Source organism: Pseudochaenichthys georgianus, chromosome 22 (genome assembly GCF_902827115.2).
Source record: "Pseudochaenichthys georgianus chromosome 22, fPseGeo1.2, whole genome shotgun sequence".
NCBI lineage: Eukaryota > Metazoa > Chordata > Actinopteri > Perciformes > Channichthyidae > Pseudochaenichthys > Pseudochaenichthys georgianus.
The window spans coordinates 3,347,060-3,361,920 of record NC_047524.1 but is presented as its reverse complement, the minus strand read 5'-3'; the positions used below and the strand labels follow the sequence as shown (position 1 = coordinate 3,361,920).

Sequence of the window (14,861 nt, the reverse complement as noted above, 5' to 3'; positions counted from 1 at the left end):
AAGAATGAAAACATTATGGTAATAGGCCTACATTTACTGTATATAGCACCTTTATATCCTTTACACAATGTGCCTTTCATTCAACTACACATAACATAATGATTCATGTGTTCTGTGTGTCTTCTCATGCTCACACACCGGTGCTGTCCACGCTGCTCACACTGTCTGCGTGCTGCAGTGTGTGTTTGTGCAGGTGTTTGTACAGACTGAAGCGAGCCTTCCTGCTGCGTCCGATCCCCTTCAGCTTCGGCAGGTCCACCGGGTCGCCGGGCGCTGTGCCTCGTCCGTTGAAGTTGGAGACGTCCATGGAGGACACGCCCTTTTTGGACGGAGTGGTGGTGGAGCCAGCCTGGGTGCAAAAAGAAAACATTGAAAGTCCACTCAGTTATGGGATTGGATAATTGACTAAACGCCCATAACTGATATAAGTGAAAACACACCATACTGCCACCATTTAGATTTCTTAAAGGTCACCTATTGTGCAACATCCACTTTTTTCATGTCTCTTCTACATCAACATGTGTCCCCTCTTCTTCATGTCTCTTCTACATCAACATGTGTCCCCTCTTCTTCATGTCTCTTCTACATCAACATGTGTCCCCTCTTCTCCATGTCTCTTCTACATCAACATGTGTCCCCTCTTCTTCATGTCTCTTCTACATCAACATGTGTCCCCTCTTCTTCATGTCTCTTCTACATCAACATGTGTCCCCTCTTCTTCATGTCTCTTCTACATCAACATGTGTCCCCTCTTCTTCATGTCTCTTCTACATCAACATGTGTCCCCTCTTCTCCATGTCTCTTCTACATCAACATGTGTCCCCTCTTCTTCATGTCTCTTCTACATCAACATGTGTCCCCTCTTCTCCATGTCTCTTCTACATCAACATGTGTCCCCTCTTCTTCATGTCTCTTCTACATCAACATGTGTCCCCTCTTCTTCATGTCTCTTCTACATCAACATGTGTCCCCTCTTCTTCATGTCTCTTCTACATCAACATGTGTCCCCTCTTCTTCATGTCTCTTCTACATGAACATGTGTCCCCTCTTCTTCATGTCTCTTCTACATCAACATGTGTCCCCTCTTCTCCATGTCTCTTCTACATCAACATGTGTCCCCTCTTCTTCATGTCTCTTCTACATCAACATGTGTCCCCTCTTCTTCATGTCTCTTCGACATCAACATGTGTCCCCTCTTCTTCATGTCTCTTCTACATCAACATGTGTCCCCTCTTCTCCATGTCTCTTCTACATCAACATGTGTCCCCTCTTCTTCATGTCTCTTCTACATCAATCTGTGTCCCCTCTTCTTCATGTCTCTTCGACATCAACATGTGTCCCCTCTTCTTCATGTCTCTTCTACATCAATCTGTGTCCCCTCTTCTCCATGTCTCTTCTACATCAACATGTGTCCCCTCTTCTTCATGTCTCTTCTACATCAATCTGTGTCCCCTCTTCTTCATGTCTCTTCGACATCAACATGTGTCCCCTCTTCTTCATGTCTCTTCTACATCACCATGTGTCCCCTCTGCGTTAAGAGATTCTGAGAGTTTCTGGAAAAAAGACCCCCTCTCTTTTTGTCCTGATCCATTTCTATAAAAACCTGTCTGAAAATGAGCTGATCAGATTTTGGCCACTTTATGATGTCATAATGATGTTTTGTCTTGTGTAACCATTAGCCAATCAGCAACCAAGGTAACCCCCCCCCCCCCTTATCACATGAATCTCCTCTAGAGCACCATTGAGTTCTTTGTAACCACATCTCTCTCAGAGGGGCGTGGGGAGGGGCTCCTTATTTTCATCTAAAGTAACAGACAGAGAATCAGCACTTTGGAAACAGGGCTGAAACAGAGGGGATTATGGGTAATGCTGCAATGATCTGTTTGGTGTTTGGAGCCAAACACTTCAGAGACATGTTCTGTATATATCTGAGAGCTGTGATATATTGATGAAACAGTATAATAGGAGACCTTTAATATAGGTTAAATAAAACATTTAATAATTTCTGTCGTATGTCGATATCTAGTTTTAAGCCTCATTTTACAATACAGATCTGATGCCCATTTCTTCTGGCATCCCTAGATGGTGGTGTTGTTGAATTATATTACCTAATAAATAATCTTCCTTTATTTATATAAATGACAATGTGCGTGGTTTTATATGACAATGTGTGTGTGCCTGACTGTAGACCTTTTCACCACCCCTGTGCAACTGTGTGAGTTTGAGGGCAATTCTCAATTGTAACCATTGATTGCCGATACCTCCAGACTGTAGACATGTAATTAGTTGTGTAAAGTTGTGTGTTCAACCTGCTCAAGCGCCACAGATCGCGTCACGCTGCCGACATCTGTCAGCCGGTGCTCTCTGTCGTCCCAGCGACCATATGCCAGGTCGATCCCGCCCACGAAGGCCACTGATTGGTCAATGATAACGATCTTCTCGTGATGCGCCCACAGATAGACGGAGGACGAGACGTGATCTGGATGACGCATCACCTAAGACAAAAACATGGGAAATACAGCTCAAATGAATTCACACAGAAATTAAAAAAAAAAGTGTATTAACTTGTTTTAACTGCATCATCCTTAACTACCCATAGTCCTTCAGTTACCTTGATGTTGGGGTGCAGGTGCATGAGCGTCCTCTTGCTGTAGCCCGAGTTGATGCCCAGGGCGAGCTCCACCTCTTTATACAACATCACAAAGATGCGCACTCCCTGTTGCTGTAGAAACAAAAAGGAAAACAGTGTTAAGACCTTATTTGTATTTCCATTTGACACATTTGTCTCAAAGATTACAGAAATATTGCTTCATGGATTTTGTTGAAACATGTTGGAACGGGGCGGAGACATTAATAACTTTTGATAGGGCTTTTGTGCTACGTTCATGTTCTGTCGCCATAAAAATAATCTCGCATTCGGGAAAATTCACATGAAAAATTCACAACACAGCCATCAATGTGCTGCATAAACACTTTGAGTGATAAATACAGCACATCTTCTTTGTAGCATCCTTGTTGTTCACTGCCTAAAACCCATGCACACAGCACAGTCAGAAGAAGTTGTGAAATGGGACCATCCAAGGAGCAAGTGAATACACCATGTTATGTATCTAATGTAATCCTAATGTTTTTATGATAATGTAGTTATTAAAGGTCTCCTATTATGCTATTTTTAGGCATACATTATGGGTCTAGCCCTGTTGGAGAAACGCGGATTTTGGGCCCTTAGCTTGAAAAAAAAAGAGTGGGAGCTTGTGCCTGCTCAGAATTCTACGAGATACTCAGCTAAATGCTGCCGTGATTAAACCCCATATCATGTTCCAAACCACATCAAGGATTATTTCTGAAACAGTGGCCGTTTCTCAATCGCGAGGATGCTGGCTTGGTAGTCACGTACTTCCAAGTCACTTCCTTCAGAAACAAAGCAAGTATGCTTCCAAGCCACGGCTTCGGAAAACGAAGAAGAATGGAACAGGCTAACAAGTGTGCCACTCTCTCTAACGGTTTCAACATAAACTGCACCGAAAATAAATACCTAATTATGAACTTGCTTTACTTTCACGGAACACATTTTTGGTGATAACAAACAAATGTAACAAAGTAACATATTTCCCAACACATGTCCTACGCCACTACATACTTACATTTAAATGTGTGCTGCGTCGGTTCAGCCATTCTCCGCAAGGGTTTTTGAAATTGGTCCGTGCGCAAAGCATTGTGGGGATTTTAAGGACACAAAGTCTACCCATGTGCAGCCTCGACATTTCCCCAAAACCAAGGACGCGGCCTCGGTGGAATATGCTGGAGATTGGAACAATCCTTCGGCGGCACTCGATGACGTAGCATCCTTGAAATATTGGCTTGGAAGCCAGTATCCTCAAGATTGAGAAACAGCCAGTATGGAGCTCAAATGCTTTTTCTCTTGCGGGTTTACCACAAGGTGAGTTCCTTTTTTTATTTCCTGCTTTTTTACACATACGCTCTCCAGTACAGGTTAGCTCTGAGTGTTAGCGATGCTTGCTAATGTAAACAAAGACCATATTACGTCAAAAACACGTCAGGCATTGTTTCTGATAGCAACGTTTCTGATTGGGCCTGGGTCCACATTTCCGATATTACGTCATATCGGACGCAAATCTGGATCAGCTCCGTTTTTTTTTTTAGAGATTTAGGTAAGGAGGAAAAGAGAGAGGGTTTTGTCTTCTGACACTTTGTGAGTTCCCCGACACACCAGGGACATAATAATACTTGGCCTGTGGGTCATTACTCTGTCATGACGTAGACCTACTTACGGCTTTGCGTTTGAGGGTACAGTCAAGCCTCCACCTGTTGCCCTCCACTACAGGTCTCTTCAGAAAGATCTCTGGACTCAGCCTAGGAAAAAAGAGAGATATAAAACACATAGATTAAATAACTATTTTTCAAATGCATCACCATCACTGGTTAGAACATTAAAGGACGGAAACAAATAGATGTTTACATTCACTATTTCAAAACTACAAACGCATTTCACACATTTAAGATATGACAGGCATGACATAATGATATATTTTCCCGAGTCATTAACGTTGGCATCCTGAGCCGACATGTCTACAACACCATTGGGTCACATTTCACAGGGTGACACTTCATTGGTTAAGACCATAAGCCCTGTGACAACGGCCTTGGCACACACAGATGTCAGCCACATCAAAGAGGGATCATAAACGGTTAGATTTGAAGATACACTGTCACAGGGTGTATGCAGGAATCCTGAAGTCAAATGTAAAACCTTTTAAGACCTTTTTTAAGACCCTTTCCATACATTATAAGACCTCATCGCCACTTGGAATTTTAACCGGTTACCTTGGCGACACACTTCACCTCACATTGATTATATACAGTATTGATTGTCCTTCCTCCTTATCTTCCAACCATTTGGACGCAAACTTGCATTTCCCCATAACGATGTTGCTTAGCAACCGGCGTAAACGGACCTTTGCGCGCTATCAAGCAGTGAGCGTGCGATGTCCTGTTCAGATATTTTTGATATTTTATATTATATTATACACTACACACCTACGCAATGATTACATTCAGGCAGACTGTAGAATACAACCTCTTTGGACCATTGATATACTTATTGAAAACAAGATACAACATTTAATACCTTGGAAAATGCTGTTTAATACTTTTTAATAGCCTTATTAACCCAGAGACAAATACATTGGTTATTTCTTATTACAAAAACACCATTAAAACACTATTAAAGGAAGAGTTAAACAACGGCCCATGTAATATGCAAAACAGTTTATCTGGTTATTAATATTAGATTAGATATTCATCTAACAGTGTTTGCAAATGATAATATCCCCCCAGGTGTAACTGTCATCTAACAAGTTTTTCTCATGAGACAAATTAGGGTTTCTCTTTGTTTTAACTAGTGTTTCTGAATTTCAACACTGATTACATAACATGCAAACATATATTCACCGTTCAGAGTGGCATACATATACTTTACAGGCCCTCTGACAGGTCCTATAACCACTTGATGTGTGAGAAACATCACCTAGACAGTAAATCCAGACGAGATAGTGAAAGACGAAGAGAGTGTAACAGCAGTGTAAACAAACACTTTATGGAAACTATATTTGTGTCAGTGTATTTCTATTATGGGTGTGTGGAAGAGGCTGTAATTAGAGCCAGTACCATTGCATCGCCTTCAAGACAGCCAGGACTTGTGGGTTATGCATAATGTAATGTGTATGTACTACATTTACAGGGTGTCAAAGTGTAAGCTCGTTCTTTAGAGCATGTCTATGTGTGTTTACCAAACTAATAAAATGGGCCAGTATAACTATTCTTCATTTATTAAAAGCTAGATTATGATACGCCTGGGTACAAATAGTATTGTTGACTATAGACACCTGGGTACAAATAGCATTGTTGACTATAGACACCTGGGTACAAATAGCATTGTTGACTATAGACACCTGGGTACAAATAGCATTGTTGACTATAGACACCTGGGTACAAATAGCATTGTTGACTATAGACACCCGGGTACAAATAGCATTGTTGACTATAGACACCCGGGTACAAATAGCATTGTTGACTATAGACACCTGGGTACAAATAGCATTGTTGACTATAGACACCAGGGTACAAATAGCATTGTTGACTATAGACACCCAGGTACAAATAGCATTGTTGACTATAGACACCCGGGTACAAATAGCATTGTTGACTATAGACACCCGGGTGCAAATAGCATTGTTGACTATAGACACCTGGGTACAAATAGCATTGTTGACTATGGAGACCCGGGTGCAAATAGCATTGTTGACTATAGACACCCGGGTACAAATAGCATTGTTGACTATGGAGACCCGGGTGCAAATAGCATTGTTGACTAGACACCCGGGTGCAAATAGCATTGTTGACTATAGACACCCGGGTACAAATAGCATTGTTGACTATAGAGACCCGGGTGCAAATAGCATTGTTGACTATGAAGACCCGGGTGCAAATAGCATTGTTGACTATGGAGACCCGGGTGCAAATAGCATTGTTGACTATGGAGACCCGGGTGCAAATAGCATTGTTGACTATAGAGACCCGGGTGCAAATAGCATTGTTGACTATGAAGACCCGGGTGCAAATAGCATTGTTGACTATGGACACCCGGGTACAAATAGCATTGTTGACTATGGAGACCCGGGTGCAAATAGCATTGTTGACTATGGAGACCCGGGTGCAAATAGCATTGTTGACTATAGACACCCGGGTACAAATAGCATTGTTGACTATGGAGACCCGGGTGCAAATAGCATTGTTGACTAGACACCCGGGTGCAAATAGCATTGTTGACTAGAGACACCCGGGTACAAATAGCATTGTTGACTAGAGACACCTGGGTACAAATAGCATTGTTGACTATAGACACCCGGGTACAAATAGCATTGTTGACTAGAGACACCTGGGTACAAATAGCATTGTTGACTATAGACACCTGGGTACAAATAGCATTGTTGACTATAGACACCCGGGTACAAATAGCATTGTTGACTATAGACACCCGGGTACAAATAGCATTGTTGACTATAGACACCCGGGTACAAATAGCATTGTTGACTAGAGACACCTGGGTACAAATAGCATTGTTGACTATAGACACCTGGGTACAAATAGCATTGTTGACTATGGAGACCCGGGTGCAAATAGCATTGTTGACTATGGAGACCCGGGTACAAATAGCATTGTTGACTATGGAGACCCGGGTACAAATAGCATTGTTGACTATAGACACCCGGGTACAAATAGCATTGTTCACTATGGAGCCCCGGGTGCAAATAGCATTGTTCACTATAGACACCCGGGTACAAATAGCATTGTTGACTATCGACACCCGGGTACAAATAGCATTGTTGACTACAGACACCTAGGTACAAATAGCATTGTTGACTATAGACACCCGGGTACAAATAGCATTGTTGACTACAGACACCTGGGTACAAATAGCATTGTTGACTATGGAGACCTGGGTACAAATAGCATTGTTGACTATGGAGACCTGGGTACAAATAGCATTGTTGACTATAGACACCCGGGTACAAATAGCATTGTTGACTATGGAGACCTTGGTGCAAATAGCATTGTTGACTATAGACACCCGGGTACAAATAGCATTGTTGACTAGACACCCGGGTGCAAATAGCATTGTTGACTATAGACACCCAGGTACAAATAGCATTGTTGACTATGGAGACCCGGGTACAAATAGCATTGTTGACTATGGAGACCCGGGTGCAAATAGCATTGTTGACTATGGAGACCCGGGTACAAATAGCATTGTTGACTATGGAGACCCGGGTACAAATAGCATTGTTGACTATAGACACCCGGGTACAAATAGCATTGTTGACTATAGACACCCGGGTACAAATAGCATTGTTCACTATGGAGACCCGGGTGCAAATAGCATTGTTCACTATAGACACCCGGGTACAAATAGCATTGTTGACTATCGACACCCGGGTACAAATAGCATTGTTGACTATGGAGACCCGGGTGCAAATAGCATTGTTGACTATAGACACCCAGGTACAAATAGCATTGTTGACTACAGACACCTGGGTACAAATAGCATTGTTGACTACAGACACCTAGGTACAAATAGCATTGTTGACTATAGACACCCGGGTACAAATAGCATTGTTGACTACAGACACCTGGGTACAAATAGCATTGTTGACTATGGAGACCTGGGTACAAATAGCATTGTTGACTATGGAGACCTGGGTACAAATAGCATTGTTGACTATAGACACCTGGGTACAAATAGCATTGTTGACTATAGACACCTGGGTACAAATAGCATTGTTGACTATAGACACCCAGGTACAAATAGCATTGTTGACTATAGACACCTGGGTACAAATAGCATTGTTGACTATGGAGACCTGGGTACAAATAGCATTGTTGACTATAGACACCTGGGTACAAATAGCATTGTTGACTATAGACACCCAGGTACAAATAGCATTGTTGACTATAGACACCCGGGTACAAATAGCATTGTTGACTAGAGACACCTGGGTACAAATAGCATTGTTGACTATAGACACCCAGGTACAAATAGCATTGTTGACTATGGAGACCCGGGTACAAATAGCATTGTTGACTATGGAGACCCGGGTGCAAATAGCATTGTTGACTATGGAGACCTGGGTACAAATAGCATTGTTGACTATGGAGACCCAGGTACAAATAGCATTGTTGACTATAGACACCCGGGTACAAATAGCATTGTTGACTATAGACACCCGGGTATAAATAGCATTGTTCACTATGGAGACCCGGGTGCAAATAGCATTGTTCACTATAGACACCCGGGTACAAATAGCATTGTTGACTATCGACACCCGGGTACAAATAGCATTGTTGACTATGGAGACCCGGGTGCAAATAGCATTGTTGACTATAGACACCCAGGTACAAATAGCATTGTTGACTACAGACACCTGGGTACAAATAGCATTGTTGACTATGGAGACCTGGGTACAAATAGCATTGTTGACTATGGAGACCTGGGTACAAATAGCATTGTTGACTATAGACACCTGGGTACAAATAGCATTGTTGACTATAGACACCTGGGTACAAATAGCATTGTTGACTATAGACACCCAGGTACAAATAGCATTGTTGACTATAGACACCTGGGTACAAATAGCATTGTTGACTATAGACACCTGGGTACAAATAGCATTGTTGACTATGGAGACCTGGGTACAAATAGCATTGTTGACTATAGACACCTGGGTACAAATAGCATTGTTGACTATAGACACCTGGGTACAAATAGCATTGTTGACTATGGAGACCCGGGTACAAATAGCATTGTTGACTATAGACACCTGGGTACAAATAGCATTGTTGACTATAGACACCCAGGTACAAATAGCATTGTTGACTATGGAGACCCGGGTACAAATAGCATTGTTGACTATGGAGACCCGGGTGCAAATAGCATTGTTGACTATGGAGACCCGGGTACAAATAGCATTGTTGACTATGGAGACCCAGGTACAAATAGCATTGTTGACTATAGACACCCGGGTACAAATAGCATTGTTGACTATAGACACCCGGGTATAAATAGCATTGTTCACTATGGAGACCCGGGTGCAAATAGCATTGTTCACTATAGACACCCGGGTACAAATAGCATTGTTGACTATCGACACCCGGGTACAAATAGCATTGTTGACTATGGAGACCCGGGTGCAAATAGCATTGTTGACTATAGACACCCAGGTACAAATAGCATTGTTGACTACAGACACCTGGGTACAAATAGCATTGTTGACTATGGAGACCTGGGTACAAATAGCATTGTTGACTATGGAGACCTGGGTACAAATAGCATTGTTGACTATAGACACCTGGGTACAAATAGCATTGTTGACTATAGACACCTGGGTACAAATAGCATTGTTGACTATAGACACCCAGGTACAAATAGCATTGTTGACTATAGACACCTGGGTACAAATAGCATTGTTGACTATAGACACCTGGGTACAAATAGCATTGTTGACTATGGAGACCTGGGTACAAATAGCATTGTTGACTATAGACACCTGGGTACAAATAGCATTGTTGACTATAGACACCTGGGTACAAATAGCATTGTTGACTATAGACACCTGGGTACAAATAGCATTGTTGACTATAGACACCCAGGTACAAATAGCATCTGCCATAATTAATTGTCATTTTTGCAAAACAGGGTTGATTGAAGGAGATTGCCTTTCACTAACAAGTATGTAATACAAAATACTGTTGTTTTGCTCCTTTTTCTGTTTTGTTATTCTGACAGTGGCTGCAGAGGCTGCACTGAATTGTGCAGTGTTGAAGCAGGACGGATAACACGGAGCTGTTTATTTCTGTGCTCTCACACTGTTCACACTTCAGGCCTGTCAGCAGACACATTTTAACTAAATTCTTTGACATCATTCTTGTTCACACAAATAATTACTGAAACTCACCACCAGTCAGTGATGAAGATTTCCTCTTTAGCCTCTTCCAAAGCATCAGCCACATCCTCCATGTAATTCTTTCCATTCACATACCTTTAAATAAAGAAATAAATGAGAGTAAAAACTGATTTCACTGTCAGGAGCGCTTGTGTTGATAGTACACACCCACACATGCACACATTTCCCTATTTTTGTTAACCTTTCAAGCTCAAGGCAACACCCACAACTGTCTCATCACGACATAAGTGCTCTTTAAACATTTTTTGTTCCCATTAGCTCACAGGCCCGCAGCATGTTTTTTTCTCAGGCTCTGTGCTGAGTACAAAGACTACGTAAGGACATTATCGCACAGATGATTCAATATCACAGGAACTGCCAGTTGAGGGGGAGAAAAGGCAAAAAAAGACCTGAATTCTTATTTTCTAATAGATTACCATAGTTACCAGTGAAAGGATAAGAGAGGAAGGCATTGAAAAAACGTGTGTATTTTAAGTTGTATGCATTTCACTATGCAGCTTGTTTTTAGAGAACATGATCACATCTACAAACAATCTTTGAAATGGTATATTATCGTATCAACGTTTTTAAAATGTAGGATGCTACACAGGATTGTAAAAACGAAACAAATGGGGATTTCGCCGCTAATGTACATTGTTTTTTGTGTTGGTATTTTTGTACGTCTGTCCACATGTTCCACCAGCCGAGCTCTCTCTCAGTGTAGTTACCATTTGGCAGCGATGTTTTCCTGTTCTTGTGCAAAAGACCCGCAGCGGTGGTCTCTGAGGAAAGCCTTCCCATGATTCTTCACGAAGCTATCGATGCTCTGACCCCACCAGCTTGCATGTCTGTAGCTGCTGCACTTAAAAACCAAGGTCCTGCCAGGAGGATGTGCAGAGGAACACACACAGAAGCACATGCATGCGTTCAGTCAGACGTGTAGTTATTTAATTTGTACTCCAGACAAAACATTTGGCAAAACAGTTTCCTAGTTTTTCTCGGTTTAACACACTGCTGATTCTTAAAGCAGTCATAGTGTTTTTCTGTGACGAGATAACATAGCTCAGTAATCACTCCAAAAACAAAATAAGCCCTGGATTAGGAGTGTTGAAATGAAAAGGAGCTCAAAGAACCCACTCTGTTACAGCAGACTGTTGACAGCAGATTAAAGCTGTGATTTATAAACCTCTTGGTGATTTTTCATTAATTTCTTGGAACACTGGTTCAGTTATGAAGTGCTAACAACCTTTTAGCATGACCTAGTATTGTAACTATGTGGTTGTCATGCAGCATTGTATGTCAAATATGTCTTATATATGTCTTAAATGATATGATGAATTGGAAATGGGGGACCCTGAACAAGACGAAAGTCTTTCTCTGGTCTGCATCCCCTTAACAATTGTATTTTTTGAGCTGTACTGTACTGTACCCAATATACAAGCTGTTAATAAACTTTTCAATCAATCAATCAATCAATTGTGAAATCAGCAACAAAATGCAATAAGACTCTTAATATCCATTCTTTAAAAATGCTGCACCCCACCTAGACCAATCTCTGGACTGTCGGAAGAGTATTTATTTTACCGTAGGATACATGACTGTTTGGAATACATTTTAACACCACACATTGATTGAAGGGAGGACTTTCTTTTTCAAAACCAGTCTCATAATTCACTTTGAGTCCTAAAGGTCCCCAAGTATACTGTTTTTCATCATTATTTTATAGCTCTCAGATATATACAAAACATGTCAAGTGTTTGGCTCCAAACACCAAACAGATCATGGCAGCATTACCCATAATCCCCTCTGTTTCAGCCCTGTTTCCAAAGTGCTGATTCTCTGTCTGTTACTTTAGATGAAAATAAGGAGCCCCTCCCCACGCCCCGCTGAGAGACATTTGGTTACAAAGAACTCAATGGTGCTCTAGGAGGAGATTCAGGTGATAGGGGGGGGGGGGGGGTTACCTTGGTTGCTGATTGGCTAATGGTTACACAAGCCATAAAAACGTTATGACATCATAAAGTGGCCAAAATCTGATCAGCTCATTTTCAGACAGGTTTTTATAGAAATGGATCAGGACAAAAAGAGAGAGAATCTTTGTTCCTGAAACGTTCAGAATCTCTTTCCACATGTTGATGTAGAAGAGACATGAAGAAGTGGATTTTGCATAATAGGTGACCTTTAACTATTCTACCCCTTGGGAACTGCAACAAAATTCAAACCTGGAGAGGCTGTCCACCCGGACTCCATGTTTGGTCTCTGTGTCTTTGGAGTCCATCTTGATGCAGAACTCTTTATCCAACAGCAGGACGAAAGAGATGGCCCCCGAGTCTGGCTTCATGTATAGAAGACACGAGTCCTTCACCACCAACCAGCTACAAAACACACAGTCCTCATTATCATCATTGGGATTAAACATTAGTGTTATTACGTATTGTCCAGCTCTTGATCCATTGCTCTGAAGGATTTCTTATATTTCTTATTGTAAGGAAAAGGTGTGGGAAGAAAATCATCATGGAGATGTAGGAACACGAGCAGAGTGTTTCAAACGTGTGGGATTTTTCTGTGTTTTCTTCAGAAAACAACAATAGAACTGCTCACATAATAATTTGGCTGAGATGAAGAGAAATACAAACAGAAAACCAGATGAAGAGAGTCAAACACGTGCCAATGCAACCAGGCTGAAGATGGCACTAAGATTTTGTCAGCAATAAAATAACAATACAAATTAGATGACTTTTAAAGATATTACCAATATAATGTTTTTAAATGTTTATTAAGTGGTCACTGTGTTTGAACACCCATACGTTGACACCTTCCTGATAACAATCTTGAGTCTGAAATGCTAAACTGAGTGTGTAAATAGCATCGATCACACATACAAGTTTAACAGTTAAAAATAGAAAAGTTGTGCTTTATCACCATAAGGTGTTTCGCTTGTCAACTGTAGGACTAACATCTAAAAAGGAAGAGACTCGCTACTGAGAAGATAAAAAAAAAACATACACTATTGTCGCATTTCCACTGCAGCGGGTAGCCCCGTTTAAGCGTCCTTAATCGTCCTCAAGCGGCCAGGCCAGTTTTTGGTGGCCTTTCCATATAGCGTAGCACCGGCTAGCGGGTACTTTTTCCCTCCTTTTCCGGCCCCAAAAAATCGTGGTTCCATCAGGCCAGGGCTGAACTAGTGACGTCAACTCTCTGATTGCAACTGCTGATTGGTCAGAGAGAATCGTCACAAGATCGCACGCGAGTTCATCCCTAGCGTCGCATATATATCTAGAAGCAAGCTTGTAGCATTTTTATACACAGCATTTTTGTAAATGGAGGAGCTACAAAAATGGCAACGTCAAAGAAAAGCACACCGTGGTCGACCGAGGAGGTGACGTCGTTCCTACATCTCATTGGGGATGATAAAATCCAGCGGGAGCTCGACGGAACAACTCGAAATGTGAAGAGAAAAAAAAGCCGATCGCCCCGACTACACTGCGTTGCTACCCCAGGTCCTAAACTGTAATGGAAATGGGCCACGGCCTCGGACGGCCAGCGAGGCAGCCCGAGGCCTGAGCGAGGACGCTTAGGGACGCTTAAACGGGGCTACCCCGCTGCAGTGGAAATGTGCCATATGTAAACTACTTCAAGTTTCTGCTAAGAAGGTTGAATGCGTCTGCTTGATTACAAGAAGATAAACCAGTCAATAACATCGATACACATGAATTTGGCTGATATAACAACGAGCGGGAAACATTGGAACACAGGAATATAAGTAAAGAGACACACACCGTTTGGACCAGCGGTAGCAGGCCTGGCTGTGGCCGCAGCAGTTCATCCCGGGGATGCGATGTCCGCCTGATCGCTTATAGATCATCCCTTCCCTGGGACAGACAGTAAAATAAGTTACGTATGATCAGGAACAATTACAATGGCATGCAAGTAGAGTCTGAATACAAAATAGAAGACTTTGAAGTTTAAAAGTTTTTCAACTAAATAGTTACTCTGTAGCCTGTTCAATGCTTATCCACCTGAGACAGGACAATGTTTGGACAGACGGGAAAGAATTTGAAAGAAGAGAAAATGCTCACAGTCCTTTGGGCCCCAAGTCATGGATAAAAGACATCTGGCTGATGTCAATGAACTCCATCTGAGAATAGACAGGAAGAGACAACAAGAGGCTTCACACAGTGAGTCTTAGACAAACAAACAGATACATGCAGCACTGTACACGTCGTCATGTGACTCTGAGCAGACAGCTTTTAAAGTATTATCTCAAAATGGGTTCTCATCTCATTTATGCATTTGTAATGTGTCAAAATGATTTATTAAAGTCAGAACATGCAAAATCTA

At 41.8% G+C, this 14,861-nt stretch overlaps 1 protein-coding gene across 1 annotated transcript in view; it reads right to left on the bottom strand.

Annotated features, from left to right (window-relative positions):
- The window catches only part of pld1a (phospholipase D1a), a 56,434-nt gene that overhangs the window by 10,808 nt on the left and 30,765 nt on the right, over positions 1–14,861 (bottom strand). Inside the window, exons 7-15 of the mRNA XM_034111466.2 lie at positions 14,600–14,658; positions 14,300–14,392; positions 12,743–12,895; positions 11,249–11,398; positions 10,533–10,616; positions 4,293–4,374; positions 2,612–2,722; positions 2,310–2,495; positions 139–349 (exon numbers count right to left, since the gene is read on the bottom strand). Of these exons, the coding sequence (XP_033967357.1) occupies positions 139–349; positions 2,310–2,495; positions 2,612–2,722; positions 4,293–4,374; positions 10,533–10,616; positions 11,249–11,398; positions 12,743–12,895; positions 14,300–14,392; positions 14,600–14,658 (1,129 nt within the window). The remainder of the gene's footprint in view (positions 1–138; positions 350–2,309; positions 2,496–2,611; positions 2,723–4,292; positions 4,375–10,532; positions 10,617–11,248; positions 11,399–12,742; positions 12,896–14,299; positions 14,393–14,599; positions 14,659–14,861) is intronic.